Here is a 27,140-nt window from a genome sequence, read left to right on the forward strand (position 1 = left end):
AGAATTTGGATGAGGACAGAGCCCGCCCCATAGCGACACTGAAAGGTCACGTGTCAGGTGGGTCTTACAGGATGCCTGACGCATAGTGAGCCTTCCCCTTAAAGGGTTAATGGTGGGACATGAGTGAGAAAGTCTCCTCAGCTCAGGTTTGATGCGACATCTTTGCACACATGTTTCTGAGGGTTTCTGAGAGCCAGCTTGGTCCTGTCTGTGGAGCCTCTCACCATCTTCCGGCCTGTTAAGATGTCAGAGACCGTGGCTGCTCGGCTCCCCTGGGAGGGGCGAGGTGGGCGGTGGGCGGCAGCAGTGGTTGGGAGAAGAGGGCAGGGCGTAGGAGGGGGCAGTCCGCCCAGGGTTGTATCCCATGACCGAAGCCCATCGACGTAGGAATGTGAGGGGACAGCTGTGCGCTGAGGGTTGGGGTAGCTCCCTCTGCCCTGAGAGCGGATCTGTAGCGCTCATGGTGAGCCCGGGCTTGGGACCACACGTGGGTGCTGGCAGTCGGAACGACACTGAGCATCTCTTACACACGCTCATGAATCCAGAACGTTCTCATCAAACTTCAGGTAGAGACTTGTCCCTAGACACTTGCTTCCAAGGAAGCCTGGGGTTATTTCAGTGTGTTGGACTCTAGGGCGGGTTGAGCCTGTTCGCCTGAAATAATTGGGTAAACACATCTGTCCATTTAGTATGTGGGGCTCCCTCCCGTCAGCAGATTGGCTGGCTGTGGGGTCTGTTGGGCTTTCGCTCCGCCTCTCTGAAGGCCAGCTTTACAGGCCCACGTGACCCCTGGTGACAACGTTCTGAGCGGGCAGCACAGTGGTAAGCGGAGCTGGGTCAGCGATGCCGCCTGTTTCCAGCTGATTATTAGTTTTATCCGTAGCTCACAGGATTAATAAGACTCTTTATCTGAATGATCAACTTCCATGAAAGTTAGTTTTATCAGGATTATGTTTGACTTAAATACAAAACCAGTATAGTAAGCAAACAATTATCCCAAGTTGGCAGGTTCCCATCCTGCCCCCCCCCCCATAACATTTTAATTTTTTCCAGCTGATGGGCAGCAAAATGTGGAGGAAAGAGGATGGGCTTTATCATTCGGTGCCCTCGGGGTCAGTCCTGATTCTGCTGTGTGCTCTGGACAAACCGCCATCAGCGCGTGTTTCCTTATTCATAACAGGGAGAGTGGTGGCCTCTAAGGAGTGCTGGGGGAGTCCAGCCTAACGACCTTGTTCATACGTGTTCAGCAGAGCTTCTGGAACACAGCTGCTCAGTAATGGCAGGGCAGTGCTATGTGAACTGTGTATCTCCAGAGTGTGCATGTGTGTGTATCTATACACTTGTTATGGGAGTGTCTAAATATTAACATTTTAATTTTCACGTTTCTCTCAGGGACTTAGACAGCTTCTCAGTGTTAACTCTGGTATATTTACTGGTCAGTTTCCCTTGGCTGTGTTGAACCCACAGTGCTCGCCCGTGCGTCCCCGTCTTTCCGCCCCCTCTCGCTTCCCCACACCCACCTTTCTCTGGGTCTTCCCCCTCCCCCCCACCTTTCTCCCATAAGCTTCCCCACTGATAAGAAAGGTGAATACATTAGTAGCACAATCAATTGAAACACAAATATTTGGAAAACATCTGTTTTGCTGAAGAGCAGCCCAGTGAATGGCAGTCAAGTGTAAAACAGCCATTCCTGCACGTGATGACAGGAGTTTGGCGGGTCCCCCACATCTCATCACCTCGTGGCTGGTGAAGCGATGCCTCTTGCCCAACCTGTAGGACTGTTAGTCCTTTGCATCCTGTGTGGTTCTGCGATGGTGCCTCCACCATGCTGGCACCGCAGGCGCTGGCTCCAGACAGGGCAGGGTCCTGTGATGGGGACATTTCCTGTGTGTGTGTGTGTGTGTGTGTGTGTGTGTCGCGTAACTGTAAGCACTCCTGGCCTGAGCTTCCTCAGCCACATGAGTGAGGCGGAGCTCCGTGATCTCAGAGGTCTTCCTCAGTTTCCAGGTTTTATGAAACATGTAGCTACAATGATTAAGAACTCCACGTTTCATTAGCAGATTACAGGATGTGTAAAGACTGAGTAGAGATCCACTTATACAAATAATCCGCCATGAATCCTTAAGGATGGATGCTTGGGCTCCGTGCTCATATGTGTAAACATCTTTTGCTAGACTTTTTGATCTGCATCGTTATCAAATACATACAACTTCATGTTTTATTTTCCACCGATGATGTGAGTACTGTGTACAGGCCATTATTTAGGGTTCTTTATCATTCAACCTGTAGGAAAGTTTTAGCGCGATGATATAGCCACCTCTCCTCCTTGAATCTGATACCTGTAACTGTATTTACTAAAGCACAATAATTCATCTTTAGTAAACAGACTGTTACCACTTTAAACAAATAATAGAGGTCTAGTTTTTATTTCTACATAATAAGCAAATTTCCCTAGAAATAAAAGTGTAGTAGCCAGAGTTATGGAATATTCCAGTTGAAGAGAACTTTAGAACTCTTTACTTTTCCAGGAATCTTCAAACTGTCATTTCAAACCTTGACGTTCTCAGGTTTTATGGAAGGGCTGTTGGGAGGAGGGTGGGGAAAGTTGGGGGGATGGAGACGGTTCCCTGCAACCCAGACACGTGATTTTACATGGGGTGGGGGAAAGTATTTTAAATTGTGTTATAAGAATGAATTAGCATTCTCATTCTAACCCCTCATATTCTAAATGAGGAAGCTAATATATCACTGGGAGGTGAGACACCTCTGGTCATAAATAGTGAGGAATCAGCAAAAGAACCCAAATCTCTTACACCCACACAGAGCTTCTCCTCGGCCAGTGCCCAGACCCCTGAAGGAGCGACAGGCCCACCGCAGACAGTGTCAGGCCTGTCAGCCATGCTTTTGGAGGACCGAACACGTTTGGCTGCTTGTGACAGTGAAACCATTAGAGTGTTCTGTGTCATCTACTCTTTTCCAATTTACCTCTCGTTTATTTTCAGACCTTAAGCCTAGTGTCAGGTAAAAATTGTGTTGACATAATGGTAGTTCCGCTCTCAGAGAGCTGGATCCATGTTGGAAGTGTTGAATGAGGCAGATGTGATCCACAGAGCACACCCCACAGCAGCTCTTGTGACCCTACAGGGAATGTCACCTGGCCGGCCACACAGCAGGTCAGAAATACAGACTTTTGTTCTCACCGTCCCCATACTGGTGTTTGCAGGGTAGAAAGAGTGGCCTTACAGGTTGTGGTAGCTTCTAACTGGTAAGAACTCTCAATGTGTATGTCTTCACATTTACAAAACTCTGACACGCAAATCGCATTATATCCCCACAACAACCATGTTGATGACCAATTCTGCACCTCAAGACTTTTAATCTGCCCGGGGTTGCTCAGCTTACAAATGTCGGGCCTGCCCGGGACCTAAATGGAGGTCTTCTGACTAGCCCCCCACCCCCACCTCTGCTGCCCCAGCTTCACCTGGGCAGTTACAGTCACTGTTCCCTCTCACGAAGGGCAAGGTGTTGTTGCTGCTGAGAGTGTTCTATTTGAGAACAAGACATGATTGTCGTTAGTTTTATTTACTTGCAGCAAGTAATGGCGATAGGGGATTCACATCCAAAGCTCTGGCTTCCCGCAGGGAGAAGGGAGGCATAGCCATTGCCTATCTACAGTATTTGGTTAACTACACGTTGATTTCTTCTTTGCAGTGGGCTATACCTATGCACTTGAGTTTCTGTCGCAGGTCTGCAAAATACTGTGCAACATTGTGTCTGCAAAATACTGTGCTACATTGTGTCTGAAAATACTGTGCTACACTGTGTCTGCAAAGTACTGTGCTACATTTTAACGTTTAGCAAGAATAGCAGTTAGTAAAAAAAACCCAGACCTGGAGACCCTGGTCCTATCTGACAAAGGGATACGATAGTTTGCTGCAAAATAATGCTCTGATTAGCCTTATATTCTGTTTATAGTCCCTGTTTTCTGGTTACATTTCACAAAGGTACAGAAACATTGTATATATGAGGAACTTACATTCCTCTTTCCTTCTATGTATTTAAAGGAACTCTGGAAAAATCTTTTTAATTAAAAAGAACAGCAACGCTGGTTAGCTATGTCTGGGTTCGTCCCAGGGTAAGTTAGGGACAAGGTAAGAGGGAAACTTTTCTGATAATTTTCTATTTTTTATTGAATCCTTTGCATATATTACTTAGAAACAATGTATTTTAAGTTATTGAATTTATTAAATGGATAAATATTATTTGTTATGATGTTGAGTATTCTGTACCCGGCTTTACGTGTATTATCCATTCTTAGGACTTTATATGTATCATCTCTAATTCTCATAATAACCCCACATGGTGTGTTCTACCACCATTCTCGACTTGCAGATGAAGAAACAAAGGCCTGGCGCGGCTAGGTAATTTCCCTGGGCTGCAGGCTAGTGAGGGTGACAGAGAATTCGCATCCAGTCTGCTTCTCGACTCATGCTCATAGCCACTATAGGAAGGAATTAAACAAACACCAAGAACCTCAATTTTGAGTGTATGATGTCAGTATGCTAGTATGATGTCAGAGATATTTTCAATTTGGCAGTTTTGAATTCTGTAAAGCCTCAATAACATGGGTCTACAGCTATAGTGCAAGTCCAGGGAGACAGTGAAATGTCCTTTATGCTAATCTAATCCAAGGATTACATTTGCGCTGTGGCTGGAATAATATGCCGTAGATTGGGGTATCAGGTTTTCTGTGCTAAATATTATAAATGCTGAGATGCCTAAGGATATGCCAGGGGCAGTGGGTGGGGAGGGAACAGTCCAGATGGCAGAGACAGCAAGGACCAGGATGGATGGCAGGGTGGCCTTAGTGTGGCCCGGCAGGCACAAGGCTTCATCTGCCACCCCTACAGGTGCGAAGGGCCCGCTTAGAGGGTTTGGTGTGTGTCACCACTGAAACCCCAATGAAAGACGGGAATACCTCAACATCTTACAAAAGTCGGAGAGAGATGTTGCAACCTGGAAAAAATAAAATAAAAAAGTCTCTTATGTTAGAATAAAAATCATTTGGAAAGCTAGTGCAACAAGTAATCACTTGTTACATGCTAGCATCAATCATACTTTTCTTTAAAAGTTTTTGTCCCTCAAAGTGTATGATCATATACAAGAATCAACTCATGCAAAAAGGAGAAATATAACATATTAATTTAAGAAAAATGTTAAAAATCATATCTGGAAAAAGATGTTCATCTTTTAGTAATTCAGGTGTTGAGGAAAACCAAGTGTGTATGACCAGCATGAAAAGAAAGACCCCTGGAGGAAAGTCTGTAGCCTGAGTAGGATTTGGGGGGAACGGGGGACGGAGAGGGGTGCATGCACAATTCTTACCTTCAATTCAGATTAGTCCTAGTTTGCAACCCAGGGGGGAATCACAGGAGATAGGACATGTAGAGGTCTTAAGACATAATGCAAGCTACACCTGACATATAAAAAGCACTCAATAGATGTTAACAGTAATTATCATCCCCAAAGTTGTTTGATTGGCTTCACACAGTAAACATCCCAGGTTTTTCTGTTTTCCCAGCGGTGATACAGCAGCAGGTCCTTGGATAATGCCTTTTCGCTGTAACGTTGACGAGGCATCGTAGGAACTTAATTCCTGTTTCTGTCAATTAGCCCATGGGCAAAACTGGTTTCTTTCTGCGTCCTTTCGCTATGATGACATTAAGTGAGGACTTACTGTACTGTGTAGATTACAAGTCACTGAACTGACGAGGAGAGTGTGTCCCTCTCCTAGTCTCTTACCCTGGCAATGCCACATGATGACCAGAGGCGGGGGCTGTCCTCCAGGCCAGAGAGCAGAGACACCGGTCACCTCCCCACTCACTGCTTCAGAGCCTGGGTTTAGCCTGTCAAGGCTTCCTGAAGCCCAGGCTGTGGGTGGTGTCATCTCCTTGGACCTGCTCCATCCATTCACCCCTCTTTGCCCCCCAAGCCCAGAAATTTGGCCTGTGTCCCTTTTTTCTCAGCTCCTACCACCTATGGTTTTGTTTATCTTTGTAATGGCCCTGTGCTGGGCTCCTTAACAAATGGGATACAATGTCCCTTAACTTCTCCTTCACCCAGTCATTCCTAGAAATCGTGACACATCAGCCCTTTGTTTACTGCAATCTTGGCATATGTGGTATCGGTATGTGTGTGTTAGTCAGGAATAATCAAAGAAGCAGTCAGTGTCATGAATGTTATTAGAAATATGTCTTTAAAAGGGCTAATCATCCTTTAAACTATTTTTCAAAGTCCAGACTTGGTCCCTTTCCTGCCTCAATTCTTTCCCACCTAAGAAGACAACTCACAGGAGCTTTGTGTCCCTTGGTTCTCAGAGCCGGGCATGGGGAAGAGCCCACCTCAGACCCTTGTTATGTAGGAAGCTCCTGACGGCTGTCAGCAGTGCCATGAAAGGACTTGAAATGCCTTTGGGGACGTGATGCTTCTGTGATCTGCTGTGTTGTGGTCCTCCTGCTGGCAGCATTTCCGTGGCTGGGTCTGGACCCACACTTGTAAATGCGTGATTTACTCTCTGAGCGGTTACGCAGAGCCGTGGAAGACCCCTCACACTGTTCACTGTCGTGCTGCCTTGGAGAATGAGCTTGGACTACATCATGGGGACGGAAAACACATAGTAGGAAGGTCTCGGGTAATTTTCTTACCTACAAGAATATGAGCGAGTCTGGGAAAACATTTGGGAGAGAAGATGGCATTTTACTTCTTAAAATTGGGATTTAGCTCTCCGAAAGCTGTGAGCAGTAAGGATAGATAATGCTACGGAATTTATGTCACGTTGTGTTTTCATGATACTCAGAGAATAATGATATTCAGTACCACTTGTGTGCTTTCTAGTAAAAACCGGCATCCCTATTTCCATCCATTCTCTTCATTTCTGTGTTGCTACTATGTAGATAAACTTGAAAGCCTGTAGCCCTGACTACGTGTAACAAAATAGTCTACTAATGGGCCCTCCTTTGTTAGGGACACTGAAAAGTGGTTTCCTATGAATTGACCACTCTATTGGGTGAATGCTTTTTTGTAGTAACATTTCAAAGATTTTTTTTTTTTTTTGATTTTTTTTTCTCATTGCAGAAAACAAATGCACCTGCTTGGGTAGTAAAGTTTCGTCAGCAAAAAAAATCAGGTCGAATCTTAGCTAACGGGAGGTAAATTCTCATAACCAAGCAGTCAAAGTAAATACCTGAAAAGGCCTATTTAGGCAGAAATCCTGGTTTCTATGCTTCAGCCCCTGTAGACCTACCTGCTAGATGAAAATGACACACCTGCATTTTAATTCCACTGCCAGCAAATGAGCATGTCAATACCAGTACTTGTACGTTAAGGTCTTGAAGCAACACTCCTGGATTTGTAAAATATTTCCTTAAAAGTTGACTGTCTCCTGATTCATCGTGATAGATTCTGGCTTTCAGCTAGCTTGGAGCCGTGAACATTTGTAAGGCCTCAGCAGCAGGTCGCGAGAAAAGTGTTCTTTACATTGTATTTAACTTTGAATGAATGATTGGGGGGTATTTCCGACCTGTTTTTCTTCTCTGGAGGAACAGATGAGAACCTATACCTTCTGTCCAGCACAGAAGGGTCTAAACTGCTGGCAGTGGAACAGGGTGGGATCCGTGGGGAGAGCAGGTAAAAACCAGGTGATTCTTCTCCAAGCTCAGGAACTTGAGAAAACTGACTTTTTGTGTGCATGCAGTTTCTCTTAAGGCTCTTGATAGATGCAGTACTGTGTTTCCCCAAAAATAAGACCTAGCCGGACAATCAGCTCTAATGCGTCTTTTGAAGCAAAAATTAATAAGACCCAGTCTTATTTTACTATAAAACCGGGTCTTATTATTAATGTTATATAATAATTAATATAATATAATGTAATGTAATATACAATGTAATATAATAATATAATGTAATACAATACCGGGTCTTATATTAATTTTTGCTCCAAAAGACACAGTAGAGCTGATTGTCCGGCTAGGTCTTATTTTCGGGGAAACAGTACATTTTACAAAATTCCTACGGGAAGGTGGCCTTTGAAAAACTGCTCTGCACATATCCCAGTAGCACTCAGCCAGGAGCTAGAGGTACCTTTCCTCTTCCTTCCGTTCTGGTTCCTGTTTCTCCTCTTGCTCTTTAGTTGTTGGTGACCTCTCTAGCGTCCCTGCCTGGGCTCATCCTGCCCAGAAAACCAGCCCAGCCCACCTCACAGGCGGTGAACACCTGGGTGCAGGGAGCCGGAGCTCAGCCCGTGTGTACGGCACAGCATCCCACACAGCTTGACTCAAAGCCAGAGCACGATTGGATTATGTCAAAAAGGGAAAAGGGTGCCACAGGCATTTGCCGTGTTTCTTCACCAAGCAGGCTGATTTAAATATAGCTACTATCGCAGGCTGTCCAGAATTAAAATAGCCCAGGACAAATGGCAAATGGCAGGGAGGGGGACTCTTTGCCAAGAGATGGCTAAGGGACGGGAAAGACGGGTTGTGCAGGCTCACAGAACAACAGCAGGTAGGCCCCCCGTAATCCTGCTCCAGAACCTACATTTCAGGTCACGTCAGTTGCCACTCCGTCCCGCAGAAGACCAGACTGGGTACGGCAGTCAGAAGCTTGGGAGGCTGTTCCAAACACTGAATGCAAATGTGCTGTGTTCTTATTTTTAAGTGCATATCTGGTTACTGAATCCCAGTTTAATGATTTCTCATCAAAACTCAAGCACAATACCGCTGCAATTAGATTTGCCAGGCACAGGAGACCTTTTGAGCCCATAAATTGAATTACGTAATAACCCTGTCCCAAAGCCTTATTTGACAAAGGAGCCTGGGACTGTACATAATGAAAGTAATTCAAAAGTATGAACAGTCCCTGATGTAACTAGTTGCCAGGGCCGTGGTAGCAGTCAGTACAGGAGTTTTTAGCTAATATTTCACTTCAGTTATTCATTCCTGAAATTTTTTGATTGGTTGGTTTTTTAACTTTTTCCTGATTCCAACTCTCATGGTCCCTGAGATTCACCAAAAGCAAAAAAAAAAAAAAAATCATTAGATAATAAGTATAATTAAGTATTTGCCCCAAATGAGAACAAACAAACAAAAACCTCAAACGCATATAATAGTGTTTAACATTTGGTGGTGCAAATATATATTTCAATCAAATACACATATTAAAATGTATATATTATATATTTATGTGTGTTGATGTGTTCTTCCCCCAAATTCACTATCATACTGAATCTCCAAAGCAGACATTTCATACTGCATTAGAAATGTTCATGATAGGAATTTCACCTTCTCATAGCATTTAAATTGATAGTCACAATTGATAGTTGCTTCCACGATGACAGAGCAGATTTTAAACATCATAATCCTAGGTCTTTTCATTATATTTAAAGTGAAAAAGGTCTGCTTCAAAAATTAGTTTCAGACTTTTAGAACCAAGGTAGATAAGCTGTTTTCTGCAGTTCAGCCGGCACCATGGAAAAGAAATTGTAACAAGTAAATGGCAAGAAGTAATGTGGCACGCTAAAATGTGACACTTGTGGTGACTTATTGCAGTGTCTCAGCACCCGTGGCGTGACAGGCGTCTCTCTCAGAGCAGCATCGGCACCTTCTGCATTTCACTTGACCACGCGTGGTCACTGTTTGAGCTGTGGGTGCTGGGAGAGCTCAGAAAAGCATTGCAGAGCAGTTTCATACTGACGATTAACTCTTGCCAGCAGTGCCCATCTGCCAGGGAGAACTTTAAGAGAAAACAAGCTTTCATTTTACCACCAGAATCGCAGAGGGCTCAGAACAGGTGGCGATATGTATAATATAAATTATAAGTAGGGAAAGAAAAATGAGCATGGTATCTAGAATTAAGTGGAATTGTGTGTGTCCAGAGTAGCAGCTAATTTAAAAGCATGTCTTCTAGACATTGGTGAATTGTGAAGTAGGTTGAGGTTTTATTTCGGGTAGAAAACATTAAGAGTGGATCATGAAAGGAGGATTTGGATAGTAATGAAAAGATGTCAGGAGAGACAGGCCAACGGTGATTATTTTAGGGAACCGATTGCAAAAGTGATCTGAAACCTGGAGAAGAATCCATCGGAAGACAGGGAGAGTGGGGCATGGGTGGGGGATGTAAGAGCTCCGAACAGCATGGATGCCAGCAGCAAGCCACCCGCCAGCCAGAGGCTCCTGTGTGCTCTCTCGTGCTCCTTGACTGCCGCGCATAGGGGCTTCTTCACTCTCCTTACTCTGGACCGCGTGCCATTGTCCAGGGTATTCCACTTCCTCCCGGGAAGAAGGCCTATCTGCGTGACAGTGGAGACCCCACACTCTCCTCAGGGAATGGAGGCCTCTTCAAGATGGCCTTGTTCCCCGCACCCCCACCCCACCCCCAGGTCTACTTATAAAAGGAGACCTAGAGATCATTTTTTATGTGAAGGTGAGCTTTATTTGTACGTTTTTTATTGTACCCATCTCCCCAACCCCCTCCCTCTTTGGCAACCATCCGTTTGTTCTCTATGTCTGGGCGTCTGTTTCTGTTTTGTTTATTCGTTTGTTTTGTTTTTTAGATTCCACCTATAAGTCATATCCTATGGAATTTGTCTTTGGCTTATTCCATTTAGCATATTACCCTCTGGCTCCATCCATGTTGTCACAAATGGCAAGATTTTGTCTTTGTTTATTGCTGCGTGATATTCCATTGTGTATATATGTACCACCTCTTCTTTATCCAGCCATCTGTGGATGGACGTGTAGGTTGCGTCCATATGCTGCCTATTGTGAGTAATGCTGCAATGAATATAGGGGTGCAGGTATCTTTTCAAATTAGTGTTTTTGTTTTCTATGTATAAATACCCAGCATGGAATTCCTGGCTCATATGGCAGCTCTAGTTCTGTTTTTAATTTTTTTTGAGAAATCTCCATAATATTTTCCATAGTGGCTGCACCGATTTGCAATCCCATGAACAGTGCACAAGGGTTCCCTTTTCTCCACATCTTCGCCAACGCTTGTTTATTTTTTGGTGATAGTAATTTTGACAGGTGTGAGGTGATATCTCATTGTGGTTTTAATTTGCATTTCTCTGATGATTAGTGACGTTGAGCATCTTTTCATATGTCTATTGGCCATCTGTATATCCTCTTGGGAAAAATGTCTGTTTGTTAATTGGCTTGTTTGTGGGAGTGGGGGGTTAGTGTTAAGTTGTAAGAGTTCCTTATATATTTTGGATATTAACCTCTTATCAGATGCATCTTTGGTGAATATCTTCTCTGTTTAGTAGGTTGTCTTTTTGTTTTGCTGATGGTTCCCTTCGCTGTGCAAAATCTCTTTCATTTGATGTAGTCCCATTTAGTTTTTTAGGTTTTTCCTTGCTGGAGGAGATACATTCAAAAATATATTGCTAAAACCCATGTCAGAGTTTACTGCCTATGTTTCCTTCTAGTTCTATGGTTTCAGATCTTACATTTAAGTCTTTAATCCATTTTGAGTTTATTTTTATATATGGTATAAGAAAGTAGTGCAATTTTGTTTTTTTTACATATATCTGTCCAGTTTTCCCAACACCACTTATTAAAGCGACTGACCTTAACCTTCATTTTGTTGATATGTTATTCATATTGATTTATAGACATTGAACCATCCTTGAATAACTGAGGTAAATCCCACTGGGTCGTGGTGTACAATGTATTGTTGAATCCAGTTTGCTAATATTATGTTGAGAATGTTTGTATCTATGTTCATCAAGGATATTGGCCTGTAATTTGCTTTTTCTGGAATGCCTTTGTCTGGTTTTGGTATCACGGTAATACTGGCTTTGCAAGTATTCCTTCCTCTTCAGTTGTTTTGAAATAGTTTAAGAGGAAAGGATGGGCTTGTTCTGGACATCAGGATTGACTCTGACAGGCCTCGCCTTTCCTTAATGGCCCTGACGTTTGCATGGTGACAGGTTGACCCAAAGGGATTCCACATAAAGCTGTAAAACGGCTTTCTGTGTCCCATGTCATCCATGCCGGAACACAGTGAAGAGTATGAAGTATCATATTCCATTGTGTCCAGTGCAGCATTATTTGGGCCCAAAATTGTGTATAAATGCATTGTACAGGTTTCTACCAGAATCCTACAGACCCTCTCGTGGCTCCAGGGTTCTCTGTCTTACGTGCAAGAGGATTTTTCACGTTCCCACTTGAGATAGCACAGAGCAACCGTAAGGCAAGGACCCACCCTTTTGTCGCCAAGACTGTTGTCATTTCAGTAGATGCTATGATGGTATTGAAAAGGAAGCAGAACTATTTGCAATACTCCTGACACTGGCTAAAATGTAGCACATTCGGAAAATCTAACTTGGGAAGCATAGCCGGCTGCACTGAGGTGGACCTGGGGCCTCTGGCACAGCTGAGAGAAGCAGGTAAGGCCCTGGGCCTTGATGTTGACAGCTCCCTACCGAACGCCCGACTGGGGTGGGCAGGCCTTGTGGTTTGGCAGGTCACTCCCTGCCCCTCCCGAGTTCCACCCGCCTTTCCCCCCAGCTCCAAGACAGTAGTCAGTAGATTTTGCATTCTTGGACCTCAGAGGACATTCTTACCTTAATGCCAATCACAGCCTGAATTCCACCCTGGTTTGGGGGTGTACAGCATTCCCTCTCTGCCTGGAATTCCTCTGGAGATTCTTGGGGCTCAGTGTGGATCTCGGACTGGTGAGGAGTCGTTCCATTCCAGTTCATGCATCTGTCACTAAGGAATGGAGTCGGCGGAAGGAGACCCGCATTCCCCAGTGGCTGCAGCAGGCGTCTTTCCATCCTCCTGACAGGCACGAATTCCAGGCTCGAGAGTCAATTAATTCCATCATGAAGGAAAATAAAGGTTAAAAGTTCATCAAAATGTGTCTAGGCAGACAGCAGGCTCCTGGTCCAGAAAAATCCAAGTATTATAAGCACCATCAGGATGTAGTATTGAAGCAGATCACTGACAGAAGGAAAATATTCCTATTATTTGAGCCAGATTTTAACATTATTTCACTTACTTTATTTGAGTCCTGCCTTGCATGTCTACCATTGTCTCTGATGAAGGAGGCGTATACATTTTGATCTCAATGTACGTGTATTCATCTTCAAAAGTGCCTTTGTCCCCACCCCACCCCCAAATTGTACCTAGTGTTATTTTTACGTAAAAGTGCTAAACAGGAAACCAGTTGCCCTAGTTTATGTATTTGTTTCTGCCTCCATTTTTCTCTGTGTCTTTGGGTGAGCTCTCATTTTATCTGTTGAGCATTGGGGTGAAAAATTTCTGTTCTCAGTTTAACACACAAAGGCTGAAAACAGGTAAAAAAAAATCACAACAAATCGTTTTAGATTCTCATGAGGAAAAAAGAAGAAAACTTTCTAAGACTTCAGGAAGAATTGGATGATCTCCTGATACTTCCTTTTCAATTTGGAGGCAGTAAGTACTAATTTGGTGATCTGGGGAAGGCAACCCTGAGTTGGATGAATCTGCAGTATTTTTAACACCACCTAAAAATGTGCCTGCTGAAGAGTAACCTTGATGAAAACCAAATCTTTCCTATAGTTTCCAGCAAGATGGTTTCTAAGCTGTGTTATTTCCTTTGAAAGCCAGCCAAAACTGGTTTTAAAATCTGTGTAAGAGAAAAAAAGCTCAAATTTTGCATTTTTCAATGGGAATCGTAGCTCTATTAAAATTAAAGTATTGAACAGAGGAATAAAGAAGGCAACGGGAGATGAGGGTAAGGGGGATCAAATATATGGTGATGGAAGGAGAACTGACTCTGGGTGGTGAACACACAATGGGATTTATAGATGATATGACACAGAATTGTACACCTGAAATCTATGTAATTTTACTAACAATTGTCACCCCAATAAATTTAATTTAAAAAAAGGCAACAGACTCAAAGAGAAAGCATGAATATAGGAAGACAGAACTATGGATATGAATGAATTTTTATAGCAGAAAAAATATAACTAGAAGATGAAATGATTAAATAGAATGTTTGCTAAAGCAAAATCTGGAAGACAGTAGCACAGAAATCTCTTCACGACATGGCCATCCAGGTTGGGAGACCTGGGTTCTGCCCGTTCATCCTACTGAATTGCTGTGTGACTTTGAATATGTTCCTCAGCCTCTCTTGAGTCTCGAACCCCTGCCGAAGAGCAGAGTAATTGACCCCAAGGGAGGGACCGTGTGGGCTATCAGAGGCCTTTCCAGTTCCAATTGTGCTTTTCAATCTAGTAAAGCAGAACTTTCAGGAGTCACTTCCTTGTAACTAAAGCTTAACATAAATCAGAGCAAATCCTTGATGCTCGTTAGATTGTCGTCCCCATGTCTGTTGCAGCAAAGAACTGAAGATTTAAAGTGAAAATAGTGAAGGACTTCTTAGCTGAACTGTTGAGTGATTTCCTTGTCACAGACCAAGCATGAAGTAAATGGAAATTATAGCTGAATTGAAATTCCTACAAGGAAACACGAAGTGAATAAAACTAGTTTGCTGAGAAAAATAACTAAATCCTCGTGATTTTGGCATTCCTCGCAAAGCAGTTCTCTCATAAACTCAACTTCAAGACGTGTACGTTGAGTGCGATGGAGCTTAAGATGCCGGATGGTTTTGCGTAGCCGACCCCAAGCAAATTCTTGTTCAGACTCTGCAGCATCAAATGCCCAATAGAGGATTGCCCCAAAGAGGTCCTTTTCTTGTTCATTATTTAGGCACAGCTAGACGGAACAAAGGGAAGTGGTAAACTGGTAGATTCTAGGTTTTTAGACAGACTTTTTTTTATGTGTGTGATACTGATATTAGTTTTATTCTCTTAATTTTTTTATAATTTGTACAATTTATTTTTTATTGTGGTGTAATTGACACATATTGATTTCAGCTATACAGAATAGTGATTCAATATTTGTGTATACTGCGAAATAATCACCACAATGAGTCTAGTTAGCAGTCGTCGCTACACCTAGTTACAGGATTTAGCGAGCCATTTTTGGTAATATAAAGATAGAAAATGGGTATTTTATTACCTTAGGGAATGTGTTTCAGTTGTGAGTTGAAGGAGGCATTCTAAAGCATGCCCATCATTTTGAAGGTGTGAGCGATGTTTGCTTAATGTTCTAAAAATGTATCAGGATTTATAAAACGGAAGGGTTTGAGCACCACGGAGCATGTATGTAATGGACATTTGAAGCAGTAAGTGGAGTTTGGGCCCACCTCAGCCAAACACTGCTCACTGCCATGATGTGTGTTGACCAAGTAGATCGTCTTAAATTGCTCGAATTCTTAGTCATACTTTAATTTGTACCCATAAAGGACCAGGGGTAAAGAACAAGACACAGAACCACACAATGAAAACAGTCGGACCTGTTAATTCTCATCGCCGCTGCCCAGGAGGTCTTCTCAGGTACTGAAAGTTGCAAAGTTCTTACCCGGCACCTCCAGATGTTTCTGTGACAGCACTAAAAGGAAAGCGTCGTTGTGATTGTATCTGGTTTCGCTTTACGGAATATGCCTCCGTTTTAAAATACGTTGACCTACCTTTTGTTACCAAAAACCGACTAGCTGCTAATTTGAACTAAAGATGTTCCCTTTAGTAGTAAGCCGGATTTAGTCAGACTAAGGCAGTTTCTGTAGAATTTGCCATAGGGAGGATAAAGCCTTATTTCACTCTACTTAAAAGCACCTAAAACTGTAATAATAGGCTGCATTCATATGACTTCACAGTTATCAGGACACCTCCCCGTTTTTCCCTTCATCCTAACTTGCTCTTTCTGTTTCTTCTGGCCCAGACTCCACCCTGCCCTCATGCCCACCCAGAGCTGTGTGGTGCTGCCCCCCATCCTTCTTGCTGGGGTCTCTACCTGCATCAAGACCACCTTCTACCTTTTCTGCTTAGACCTGAAGTCAGGTGTTTCTGATCCCATTCAGCAATTCTAATCCTCCTTCCTTCTGTAGAACTTTCATGCAGCGTCAATTCCAAATTTTCACTTCTTTAAGCCCCCACATTCTTCCCACCAACCCTAAATTTCAGCAGAAGACTAATGGCCACCTGTTGACTCACTGTCCTCTCTAAGTTAGCACTAAGTACTTCATATAAATCCGTTCTGATCCAGAACAATTCTGCGAGATAACATCATCCCATTTTACAGGTAAGGAAATGGAGGCTAAAGTGACACAGCCAGTATGTGATAAACTGGGGGTTGGACCCAAGTCTGTCTGGTTCCAAAGCCCACAGCTCTCCCTGTCTCTTTCCAGCTTAGGATCTTTCAAATCACCTTAAAACACTGGATCAACCCATCACTGTTCTTATATTTTCCCCTTTCTTTTGCTTTATCTCAGACCTGACTCCAACAATTGTCATCTTCTCAAAGCTTCTTCGTCCTGTTCTCTGAGCATCTTTCTTCCCTCTTTATGGCAGGATCAGCTCTTGTTTGCTTAAGATACGAGTAAAGCGTGTTTTGCCTTGGTCCAGCTCATCCTCTGGTTACTGTGCAAATTTCCCCCTTTCTTTCTAGGTCAGAAGTCTCCAGCCTGTGGCCCACACCTGCTTCCTCTGCTTCCTCTGCCCCCTTCCTCACCAAACCCTTTGGGTCTGGCTTCTGCGGTGGCCTTCTGGTTCAAACTGCCCTCTCAAAGGTTCTTAGCACATTCGGCGGCCTCTTTGCAGCCCTCAGCTTTCTCCAGCACATGGCAGGATTGGCAAACCATCCCTCCCTCCGATTCTAACCGCACTGTCACAGCGACTCCACATAACTCAGCCACATAACTGTCCACATAACTGTCACAGCGACTCCACATAACTCAGTCAGTGCTGCTGCCCCAGGGAGGGGACAGATTCCCATGTGGCCCACTTAACTCCTAAGAGGAACACAGGTTTCTCCAAGAAGACCTTTGGGTGGTTCTACGGGAAGTTCACTTTCCACCTGTATACCGCTGCCTCCCATTTTACCCATTTCCTTCAAGTCCCCTGGACACTCTTGTCTCTGGCCTGAGACCTTTGCTTTCTGGACTCACTCGATGGGTTCGTCCGCCTTTCGTGAACTCACCTTTTGAGATCATATGCCCACCTTCCTGTTTCTGACCTGGACCTTTGCTTAGCCTGGCAGCCCTGGATTCCCAACCATAAATGCCTGTGTCATGTCAGATCCTGCTCGTCCGAAAGTGGACTTGTCATCACCTTCCGTTTGTGTCCCCTTCCCACCTGCACAATTTCTGTAGTAAAGTCATTCATCTGGATACCAAGTTAGAACTCCTAGGGTTCTCTTTTACGTTTCTCTCCTTCTTCCCCATTCCTCCGTTCCGCCAGTATTTGCTGAGGACCGCCTCTGTGCCAGGCTTTGTGTTACGAGCTGGCAACACAGGCGGGGAGGCTGCCCTCATGTTTCAAAGTTCTGAGCGTTCTTCCCTTAAAGTGGCCTTCGGCTACTCCTGGTCTAACAGCCAGTCCCCTCATCCCGCCACATGCCCTGGCCGGGGTTAGGGCGACCAACCACTCAGCTGAGCCCAGCCTTTGGCCTTTCCACCTCACTTCCTCTGGACACATACGACGCTCTAGAAATACTTGTACATCAGTGACTATGTTTTCTTTATTTTTAAAACCAGAACCTAAAATGGAGCCTCTGAACCATTTGTAAGTGCACAGTTCAGTAGTGTGAACTGCATTCACACTGTCATGCAGCAGATCTCCAAAACTTGTTCATCTTGCAGAACTAACCCTCTACACCCCTGAAGTCCTAACTCCTCACTCTCCGTCCCGCCGGCCTCTGGCAACCACCCTTCTCCTTTCTGTCTCTATGAATTTGACTCTTCTAGGTACCATAGGAATGGAGTCGTGCAGTCTTCGTGCTTATTTCACTTAGCATAGCGTACCCAAGGTCCAGCTACGTTGTAGCAGATGTCAGAATTTCCTTCTTGTGAAGGTTGACTGTTATTCCATGTACGTACAGTCATGCACAGCTTAAGGAGGGGGATGTGTTCTGAGAAATGCATCGTTGGGTGGTCATGTCGTTGTGCAAACATCATAGAGCATACGTACTCCCATAAACCTACATGGTCCAGCTTCCTACTGTAATCGTATGTGCTAAGCTTTTATGCCCCTGGCAGCACGTTCACGTTTGTTCACACCAGCATCACCACAAACGTCTGAGGAATGCCTCACGCTACAATGTTACGACAGTTACGAGCTCACAAGGAGGGGAATTTTTTAGCTCCATTATATAATCTTAGGGGACCACCGCCATCTATGGGGTCCGTCATCAACCAAAACGTCGTCATGCAATGCATGGCCGTATCGACCTCATTTTGTTTATCCGTTCATTCGCTGATGGACACTTGGGTTGTTTCCCCCTTTTGACTGTTGTGAATACACTTCTGTGAACATGGGTGTACAGATACCTCTTTGAGACTCTGCTGTCAGTTCTTTGGGTACATAGCCAGGAATAGAATTGAGGGATCATATGGTAATTCTATTTTTAATTTGGGGGGAACCACCACACTGTTTTCTACAGCAGCTGCAACATTTTACACGTCCACCAGCAGTGCACAAGGGTTCTAATTTCTCCACATCCTCGCCAGCACTTGTTATTTTCTGGGTTTTTTTGGGGGTTTTTTGTTTTTGTTTTTTTATAGTAACCGATCTAATGACTGTGAGGTGGATCTCATTGTGATTTTGATTTGCATGTACGTTATAATTAATGATGTTGAACATTTTTTCACGTGTTTATTGGCTACTTGTATGTTGTCTTTACAGAAATGTCTTTTGAAGTCCTTCGCCCATTTTTAATTGTTGTTGTTGTTGTTGTTGAGATGTGGGAGGTTTTTATTAGATTTTTCTGGATCCTAACCTATTATCAGATATATGGTCAGCAAATATTTTCTCCCATTCATTGGGTTGCAGGTGATTCTATTTCAAGGTGAAGTTTTAATCTTATTTAGTGGTATTGTTTCTGAACTTTAAAATAACCCTTATTAAAAAGGACTTTTTTTCTAAAAATTATTTTCAGAATAAAACATCCCTTAAGTTTTTTTTTTGTGTTTTTTTTTTACATCCAGTTTTCTTCAATGCATAAATTGCACAGGAAAGTAAATTCCAGATACATTTTATAAACCAATAAAGTAGAAGAGAGTTAATTCTTTGGTATATTTCAACTGAGGATTAGAAAGGTGCATTTGGACCTGACCTATCCAGAGAGCACAGCCCTTAAGCTTATTAAGTTCGGTCAAATGTTAGGGCGTGACGTCTGCAAAGTACTTAAGAATGAGGACATATTTTCCAAGCTTGACAATATTCTGTGTATAGAAGAAAATCCTGTACAGGAAGTTGACTTGTAGGTTGTACTGTCCCCAAGTTTCTCGACACGTCACTGAGCATCACCATACCATGAGGGGCTGGGTCCAGAAATCAGTACAACAAGACCTTATGGAGCCAGTAACTTTTTCCACTATCTTGCCCGTTTCCAAAAAGGATTTGCAAGGGCACGGTGATGAGTTGCATATATAGGAGCATGCCTGGCACTGGGGGATGTTAAAGCCTTGTAGTCAGGGAAGGTAACCATACACGTACATTGAGGGTAAGTTTGCCCCAAGCTTCCCCGTGGCCTTCACAAGAAGAGAAGCAGCAATTATGTAGTTCTCGTCTATGGCACAAGGAAGCACACCAGTTTATTATCAGAGTCCAAATTGTTCCTGGCAGTGACCTTGAAGAGGAATGTACCACCTAGATCTTTATGAGCATGACAATGACACATGTCCAAACAATGGACAGCATTTTACAAAAGGTACGGAACCATTCTTCATACGAACCTTGGTCCGCCCTCAATGAAAAGCCGCGATGGTGTGATATGATTATGATTCTCTGAAGACAGTCCTATGATGGTTAAAAAGCATGTGGTTTAATTTTTGATCTCATGGACGAGAGTCATTGTCCTTTCTAGATTGAAATCGTCGTCAGCTATGTCAGCAAATAGATGTATAAAAAGACTGAAAGGTAGAAGTTGGGACGGACCCCCTGTCCCTTAGCTGGAGAAGTACGTGCTGAGCCTTGCCCGGTCGGTTTTATCTGAGAACCAAATCCAAATTGAAAGACCATTTCCTTACAGGTGCAGGGACTTAGCCATCAGGCCCCTGCTTTTAACTGAGCTCTGTGGAGCCACCCGGTCTTGTTCGGATCGAGACCATTCCTTGCTTACCAGACCGATTTCTTCTTTAAAAGGGCTACAAATGTGTGCACAGCATCATCGGTTTTCGCAAATCTAGGTCTCTCATCCATGAATGTCACCGTCTAAAAAAAAAAAAAAAAGGCTAATGGGTCATATTTTTTCATTTTCTTTGCGTAATGCCATCACCCAGGAAAGAATTTTGGTTATTGTCAGGCATTTTCGAGAGAACCGGAAAGGGGCACAGAAGGGTCGGCAGCGAGGACAGGAAGCAGGGCGGTCAGATCGGCCTTTGCAGGAAGCCTGGCGAGAGATGGCAGCGATGTGGGCAGGGCAGGAGCAGTGGCGAGAATGAGGAATGGCTGGATTGGGGACATATATTGGAGGTAGTGCCAACTGGATTTGCTGACCGTGGATGTGAGGCGTGTGAGAGAAAGGGAGGCATCAGAGTGACTCAAGGGGTTTTGGCTTGAGCCCCTGGGAGAACAGTGTTGCATCAAGTGAGGCTCTGGCTCTTATGAACAATCGCGCTTACTTTTAAATTGTGCTAATTTTCTTTATTTGGACATCAAAGCAAATCCCATGTACAGCCCCTGAACCAAATAGATTATGGCCTCAGCCATCACAGTCAGACCAGTAAACTTTGATTTAATAGGTAACAAATTTCAAAAGACACCAAAATCAGCATATCTTTGGAAGCAGTTTATTGTTGGGGAGAAAATGTATGAAAAGTAGAACTTGCAAAATGTGTAAATACCGTATACATTTTGTCTTTAGCGGATTGTACATTGTAGATGAAAATCATTATCAGCTATGTTAGAAAGTTAGAAGTTGGGAAAGGCATATGGGGACCCACATGTTACCTTAGCTGGGCATGTATTGTTTATATGCTTTTTTTTGGCATAAATATTGTTATGTTTAATAAATATTGGGGAAGCCAGACTACTTTGTTCTGAGAAAGATGGCTTAAGAGTTCATGAAACACTGTTTCGATCATTAAAGGGAAAAAAAAGAACACTCAGATACTCTTTAAATCACTGATGGGAGAAGTAAGTTGTAGTCAAGTTCTTAATGCAGGTGACGCCAACATTGACTGTTTCTGCTGTTCACAGGCGACCTTTGCAGGGCTCGTGTCCAGGAGGGAGTCAGTTAGCTGCTGTGTGAGCTTAGCCAGCTGCTGAGGTATCTGTGTCTCTTCACTCATACGTAGTAACTCGCTACAAGTTGAAGCTTTGGTTTACTTATAAAAATATGACCCTGCAAGAAAGTCAGTGGCAAACGCCCAAGAGAGGTTGCTTTTCACTTACTTCTTGCTGCATTTTCTGGAGAAAGTGGATGTGATGATGGTATTTGGAGGCTGAGGAGAGTGCAAACAAACATCCGTGATGGCAGCAGTCTTTTGAGTGAATGAAAGGCATGTGGGGACGCTTGCCCCTTCTGTGTGTATATGTTTTCCATGTGACCAGCTACAGCAGCAGGACTGATCACCCCTGGCTGTCCACCCTGAACCCCCATGCCCCCAACCCATGAACAGTGGCACGTCCTACAGGCTGGCTGATTAAAAGGGTCGTGTGTTGCTCTGGAACTGAGCCTGGAGTTGGAACCCATGAATTCACTAACATGAGCCAGAGTTCTCCCCCCCCGCCACCCAGGCAAAATCTGGACATAGTAGTGGCCTGGCCTCACAAAGCTGGTGGTGACACCAAACTCAGAGTAAGTTTCTGTTCTCTTCGGCTTCTTGCGATCAGATGCAGGGCTACCGAAAGCTCCAGGCAGACCTCTGGTTTCAGCTTTGCACATGGTTTTGACTCATCTGGCCAGCTGTGCAGGGAACCTTGACCCAGGGACGGGCACTAGATAGAAAGGTGTCCCCTCCCCATTTGGTCTTACATGAAAGAGCAGATAAAACTGTCAAGGGTCAAGGTTTCACTGATGCTATGCTTCCCAAATATATTTGCAGAAAGGCTAAGCTGCACTCGTCTGTTCTCTAGTTCGACACATGGTAAAAAGTGGCAAAAATAATCCTACCATTTTATCGGACTATGTAGTGGTGGATCATGATTGTATCCAAATAAGGTGTTTGTACTTGAGTTTTGTAAATTGATCATTGAAGGGCTAGGAGATTTTATTACAAGGCACCGCAACTGTACTCTCACGGTTTCATTAATTACAATACTAGACATAATCAGACTCTGGCTAAGAATCGCAGGCAAGAGGAAAAATAATTCTGGGAGAAAGGAGTTGAGATTCTGGGAAACTGAAAGAACATAGCAGAGGGCACCCGCTGATTATCAGACACGACGCATGGGACTGAAGCATCACCTGTCGTTGGTGATGGCTGCCCTGCCGGGGTTACGAAGCCGGTTGTTTAGGAATCCGTTCGGGCACTCCTGATTTTCTCTCCATTTCATGATACCCTTTAGACAGAGATCATCGAAAACCCCCTCCAGGATTCAGAGGTAACAGTTTTGATGAATGGACGTTGATCCACTCTTTTTTAATAGACTTTATTTTTTAGAGCAGTTTTAACTTTACAGAAAAATTGAACAGAGTACAGGGAGTTCCCACACATCTCCTGTCCATAGACCCAGAGCGTCCCCTATTAACACGTTGCATTAGAGGGGACATTCGGTACAATTGATGACCCAATGTTGATACAGTAGTATTACCATGTTTCCCCGAAAATAAGACCTAGCCGGACCATCAGCTCTAATGCATCTTTTGGAGCAAACATTAATATAAGACCAGTCTTATTTTAATATGTTATAAATCCAGGTCTTACATAACATAAGACAGGTCATATAGTAACATTTGCTCCAAAAGATGCATTAGAGCTGATGGTCCCACTAGGTCTTATTTTCGGGAAAACACGGTCACTAAAGTCGGTGAATTACTTTAGGGTTCACACTTTGTACAGTTCAGTAGGCTTTGACAAATGCATAAGGTCGTGTGTTCCCCGTTACAGCATCACACAGAATAGTTTCACTGCCCTAAATAGCCCATGATCTACCCATCCATCCCTCACCCACTTTCACCTGAATCCTTGGCAACCACTGGTCTTTTTACTTCCTCTGTAGTCTTGTCAGTCCATTCATTTTTAAGTAACTACTCAGCTATTTCTAAGGAAGCATCGTTCGCTCCTTTCTTTATAAAGCGAGCCCTCAATAAACACTATGTGCCAGGCAGTGTTCTATGCACGGGACATACCACAAAGGACCAAAACTTTAAAGTCACAGTTATCACGAAGCTTACGTCTGGTCCATCAAGCCCTCAGGCTCAGCTGGGTCCTAAGTAGGAGTGAAACGGCCCTGTGAGAACAGAGGATGAGAGGGGAGAGCTGGAAAAAGTAATTGGAGCGTGGGGCCCCCTACCAGTCAGCCCCATGGTCTCAGGTCAGACCTCATCCTCCTGTTTCTTCTTCCTACAGTCTAGTCCCAAAACCGTCTGCGAGCCTCTGTGTTTTCTCTCCGAAGACCAGTGAGGGCGCGGTGCCATTTCCCAGCTTCTCTCTCCTGTTCTCATCTCTGACATAAGTCCAAGCACCCTTTTTAGACTTCATTAAGTTTTTACGGATTATCTGCCGCCCTGCCTGTTCTAATAAAATAGACGACGTAGAACGTTTACTGTAAGAAGTCGGTGCTCTGATCATCATCTAAATGCTAACTGGACAAGGTCTCCTGGGGAAGGAGGTGGCCCAGAGTTCTCGGTCAGACCCTCCAAAGGCCCTCTTCTCAGGCAGGCAGACATCGGTTCCCCTGTTGTTGCCAGAACAAGTCCCATTTTTGTCCCTGCTGCCTCCTCCTGAGTCCCAGCCCTCTAGAAACATTGAAGGTCTCTGAGTGAGGGTGGCCCTGGGCGAGGGGAGAAAGATGACAGAGATCCATGTCCTCCTGTCCCACCTCCGCCTGTCTGCTTTCTGTGTTACACAACAAATGTGCTTCAGGAACAACTACAGAGATGCCGTGGAGCCCTGCTGAGTGCACCCTTAGAGCAGGCCCTGAGCTCTGCCCCTGAGGCTGGGGAGAGCGTATTGTGTGCACCCCTCTTCCCTACTACACGTTCAGTGACATGAGGCTGGTAACCTGAAACCGGCCGTGGTGGGAGTGTTTACACCACGGAAATGGGTCAGTGCTACAAATCAGAGCTGTACTTCCCCGCCCCCGCCCCCAGCCCCCCAGCTACTATACCAGCATATCACTGGGAAGACCCTTCTTAATCAAATCCACCTTGGGAATGAAATCCATGGACGCTATGTTAATTTATGTGCTCTAATTCTCCTCTCCGCGGTGTGGGAGAGGAACACCAAGCCAAGTCACTAGGCAATTTGATGTCGTGAGTTCTGAAAACCAGGGTTTGCCTCTGGCTGTGTAGACACGCTCACCTGTCATTTGCCCTGAAAAGGGGTTGAGGCAATTTATTGGTGGTTTCGTGCGTGTTGTCTCCATTGAAATGTCACAGCAACAGGACTGCAAAACTTGGGGTCGCAGATGCTGCAGGATCCACAATGAGCATTTCTTCGCCGCGCAGCGGGGTGTGCTTGTCCGCGCTTAATGAGGCAGGTGTCGCCCTGCTGACGGGCCCTTTGTTCTCCCTGCAGGACCGCGCACGCCAGAGCGAAAGCTGACGCCGCGGACCAGGCTGCGCTGGCTGCCCGCCAGGAGAGCGACATCGCGAGAGCTGTGGCCAGGGAGCTGTCGCCGGACTTCTACCAACCAGGTAAGCCCCTTGTCCTGTGATGCAACAGGTAAGAGCGTGGCGTCTGGTTTCCTTTGTGGGTCCTTTTCCGTTTCACTGAAAGGTGTGTGTGCTTCATGAATCCCAGAAATAACTAGAAAGCAAGCGACAGTGGAGAGTTACAAATAATTCCTGAAGCCTGAGTGTTAGCGCTGGGGACGCAGAGTCTCCCCAGGGCATCGCCCGTCCTGCTTCCCCTGCCCCATCAACAAACTGAGCCGATGGCAGGAAAGGCCACAGGGTCTAAAAGAAGTGTCTGATTCTAAGAAAGTGTGTTACAGTTCAAGGACTGTTACAGGTGCTATAACAAATAGCCCCACATCAGAGACACCTGTAACATTAGCAGTAAGAGAAGAGCCCAGTAAGAACTGAGACTTCTTTTAATGCACTTGAACTAAAGTTCAAAGGACTGTGGTTAGGAGGTAAAGAAGTATCCCCTTAAAGAGAGATCAGCCTGCACAGGTTAAGATGGCAATGCGTGTCACGAGGGACGCGGTGAAAGTGACAGCCTCAAAAAATAAAAATCAGTCCTGATTACCTGCCTCTCAAGTGTTATAAAATGTCAGTAGACAAATATTTGCAGTAGGTTTAACTATTTCAGTCACTTCCCAGTGGTTTCCTAGGAGACCGTGTCCATCCTTTTCTATAATATACTGACATTAATAAAATGGCGGTAGCCATTTTTATGTATGTTTCTTCTATGTATGTTTTATGTTTTATAAACAGCAGCGTTCCGCTGATTGAGGGGTCACCAGATTTCTAGGGGAGGAGACCCAAAATGTTCTAAATTTCTAAATGTCAAAATTTATATTTTCTTGGTAAAGAATTTCTCCGCGTTGGTTTCTGTTCAATCAAGCTGGGTGACTAGCACCCTGAACATGTGTATGTGTTCAGTCCACGTTTGGTTCCAGGGAGGGTGACAGAACACTGGAACCCACTGCCCGTTACCGTGGCTACATGAACCAGAGAAGTCAAAGGGAACAAAATAGCAAGATCCTTGGCTATGATAAAGGGTGGAGGACGGAGGAGGAAATAACATGGTGATTTTGTGTGTGTGTGTGTGTGTGTGTGTGTGTGTGTGTGTGTGTGTGTGCAAAGAGTGAAGACAGTAGAAAGCCAGTTAAGAAGACTGTTTTTATCAGTGAGAGGCTGGGGCAAGGCCCAGTCCTGTTGCGTGATGGAGTTGTCACAGAGTTACATCTGTGTTCATTCAAGGGAGGCAGCCAGTGATAATGGGTGTTTTCCTTCATGTTGCTTTTTAACCCTCCGGATGAGTTGAAATCATTTAATATGTAGGTATGTATACTTTGCTGGGAAAGGGAAACTTTCTGATTTTTATGGTGACGTCTGGTGAGACAGCTGTTTCCTGGTGTGAAATGAACTCACTTCCCTGGTACCTAAGTACGCTGGGGGACCACCTGTTGTAGGGTGTGAGAGCTGGGGGTTCAGCCACCCTAGGGGGACTGTCACACACACACCCCATCCCCCCATCATGCAGCCGTTGTCAGGAGACCATTTTGCTTCACCATCAGCACTGGGCTTGAGCGGCTTTGAAAGCAAACAAACTTACTATTGTTGTCTGCAGATGGTAATTTCTAGAATCTGTTGTTAATTCTGTTGGGGAATGGGGTCCCTGTAGATTTGTATTAGGTGTTACCAAGAGGTAAATGATACGGAAGGTCATCTCAGTTTCCCAGACTAAATGGTTTTAAAAGCCTTTCTTGGTGTAAAAGCATTTGAGGGGAAAAAAATATTGTGGGAAAATGTAATTCCACCCTTTCTGAGTGAAAACGGCTTCATAGAAGCAAGTTGTCAGCCAGTAATGAATACATCCCAGTAGCAGGAGATGACAACGGGCCTGTTTGAGACAAGAGCAGAGGGGGTGGAGGTGGGGGCTGCAGGCAGCCCTTCCTTTGGCAGCTCTCTAGAAAGTATTCTCACTGCTGAGTATTACTGATCTTCTCAAGGGAGCGTAACTCGGGCATTTTCCCCTCTGCATTCACAGGGCGAGCAAATCAGATAGACATTTTTTTTTTTCACTTCTCATCACTCTTTTATTTTTCAATTACAGTTGACATACAATATTAGTTTCAGGTGGACAGCGTAGTGGTGAGACATTTATATAACTTACGACATGATCACCCCGGTAAGTCTAGTATCCAGCTGACACTCTACACAGTTATTACACTGTCATTGACTATATTCCCTGTGCTG

The 27,140-nt window shown here is 44.4% G+C and overlaps 1 protein-coding gene across 4 annotated transcripts in view; it reads left to right on the plus strand.

Annotated features, from left to right (window-relative positions):
- The window catches only part of JPH1 (junctophilin 1), a 76,279-nt gene that overhangs the window by 33,519 nt on the left and 15,620 nt on the right, over positions 1–27,140 (plus strand). For all 4 annotated transcript variants that reach the window (XM_019725784.2, XM_019725801.2, XM_019725792.2 and 1 more), the window contains exon 3: positions 24,790–24,908. In XM_019725784.2, coding sequence (XP_019581343.1) covers positions 24,790–24,908 — 119 coding nt within the window. The remainder of the gene's footprint in view (positions 1–24,789; positions 24,909–27,140) is intronic.

Source organism: Rhinolophus sinicus, linkage group LG14 (genome assembly GCF_036562045.2).
Source record: "Rhinolophus sinicus isolate RSC01 linkage group LG14, ASM3656204v1, whole genome shotgun sequence".
Taxonomy (NCBI): Eukaryota; Metazoa; Chordata; class Mammalia; order Chiroptera; family Rhinolophidae; genus Rhinolophus; species Rhinolophus sinicus.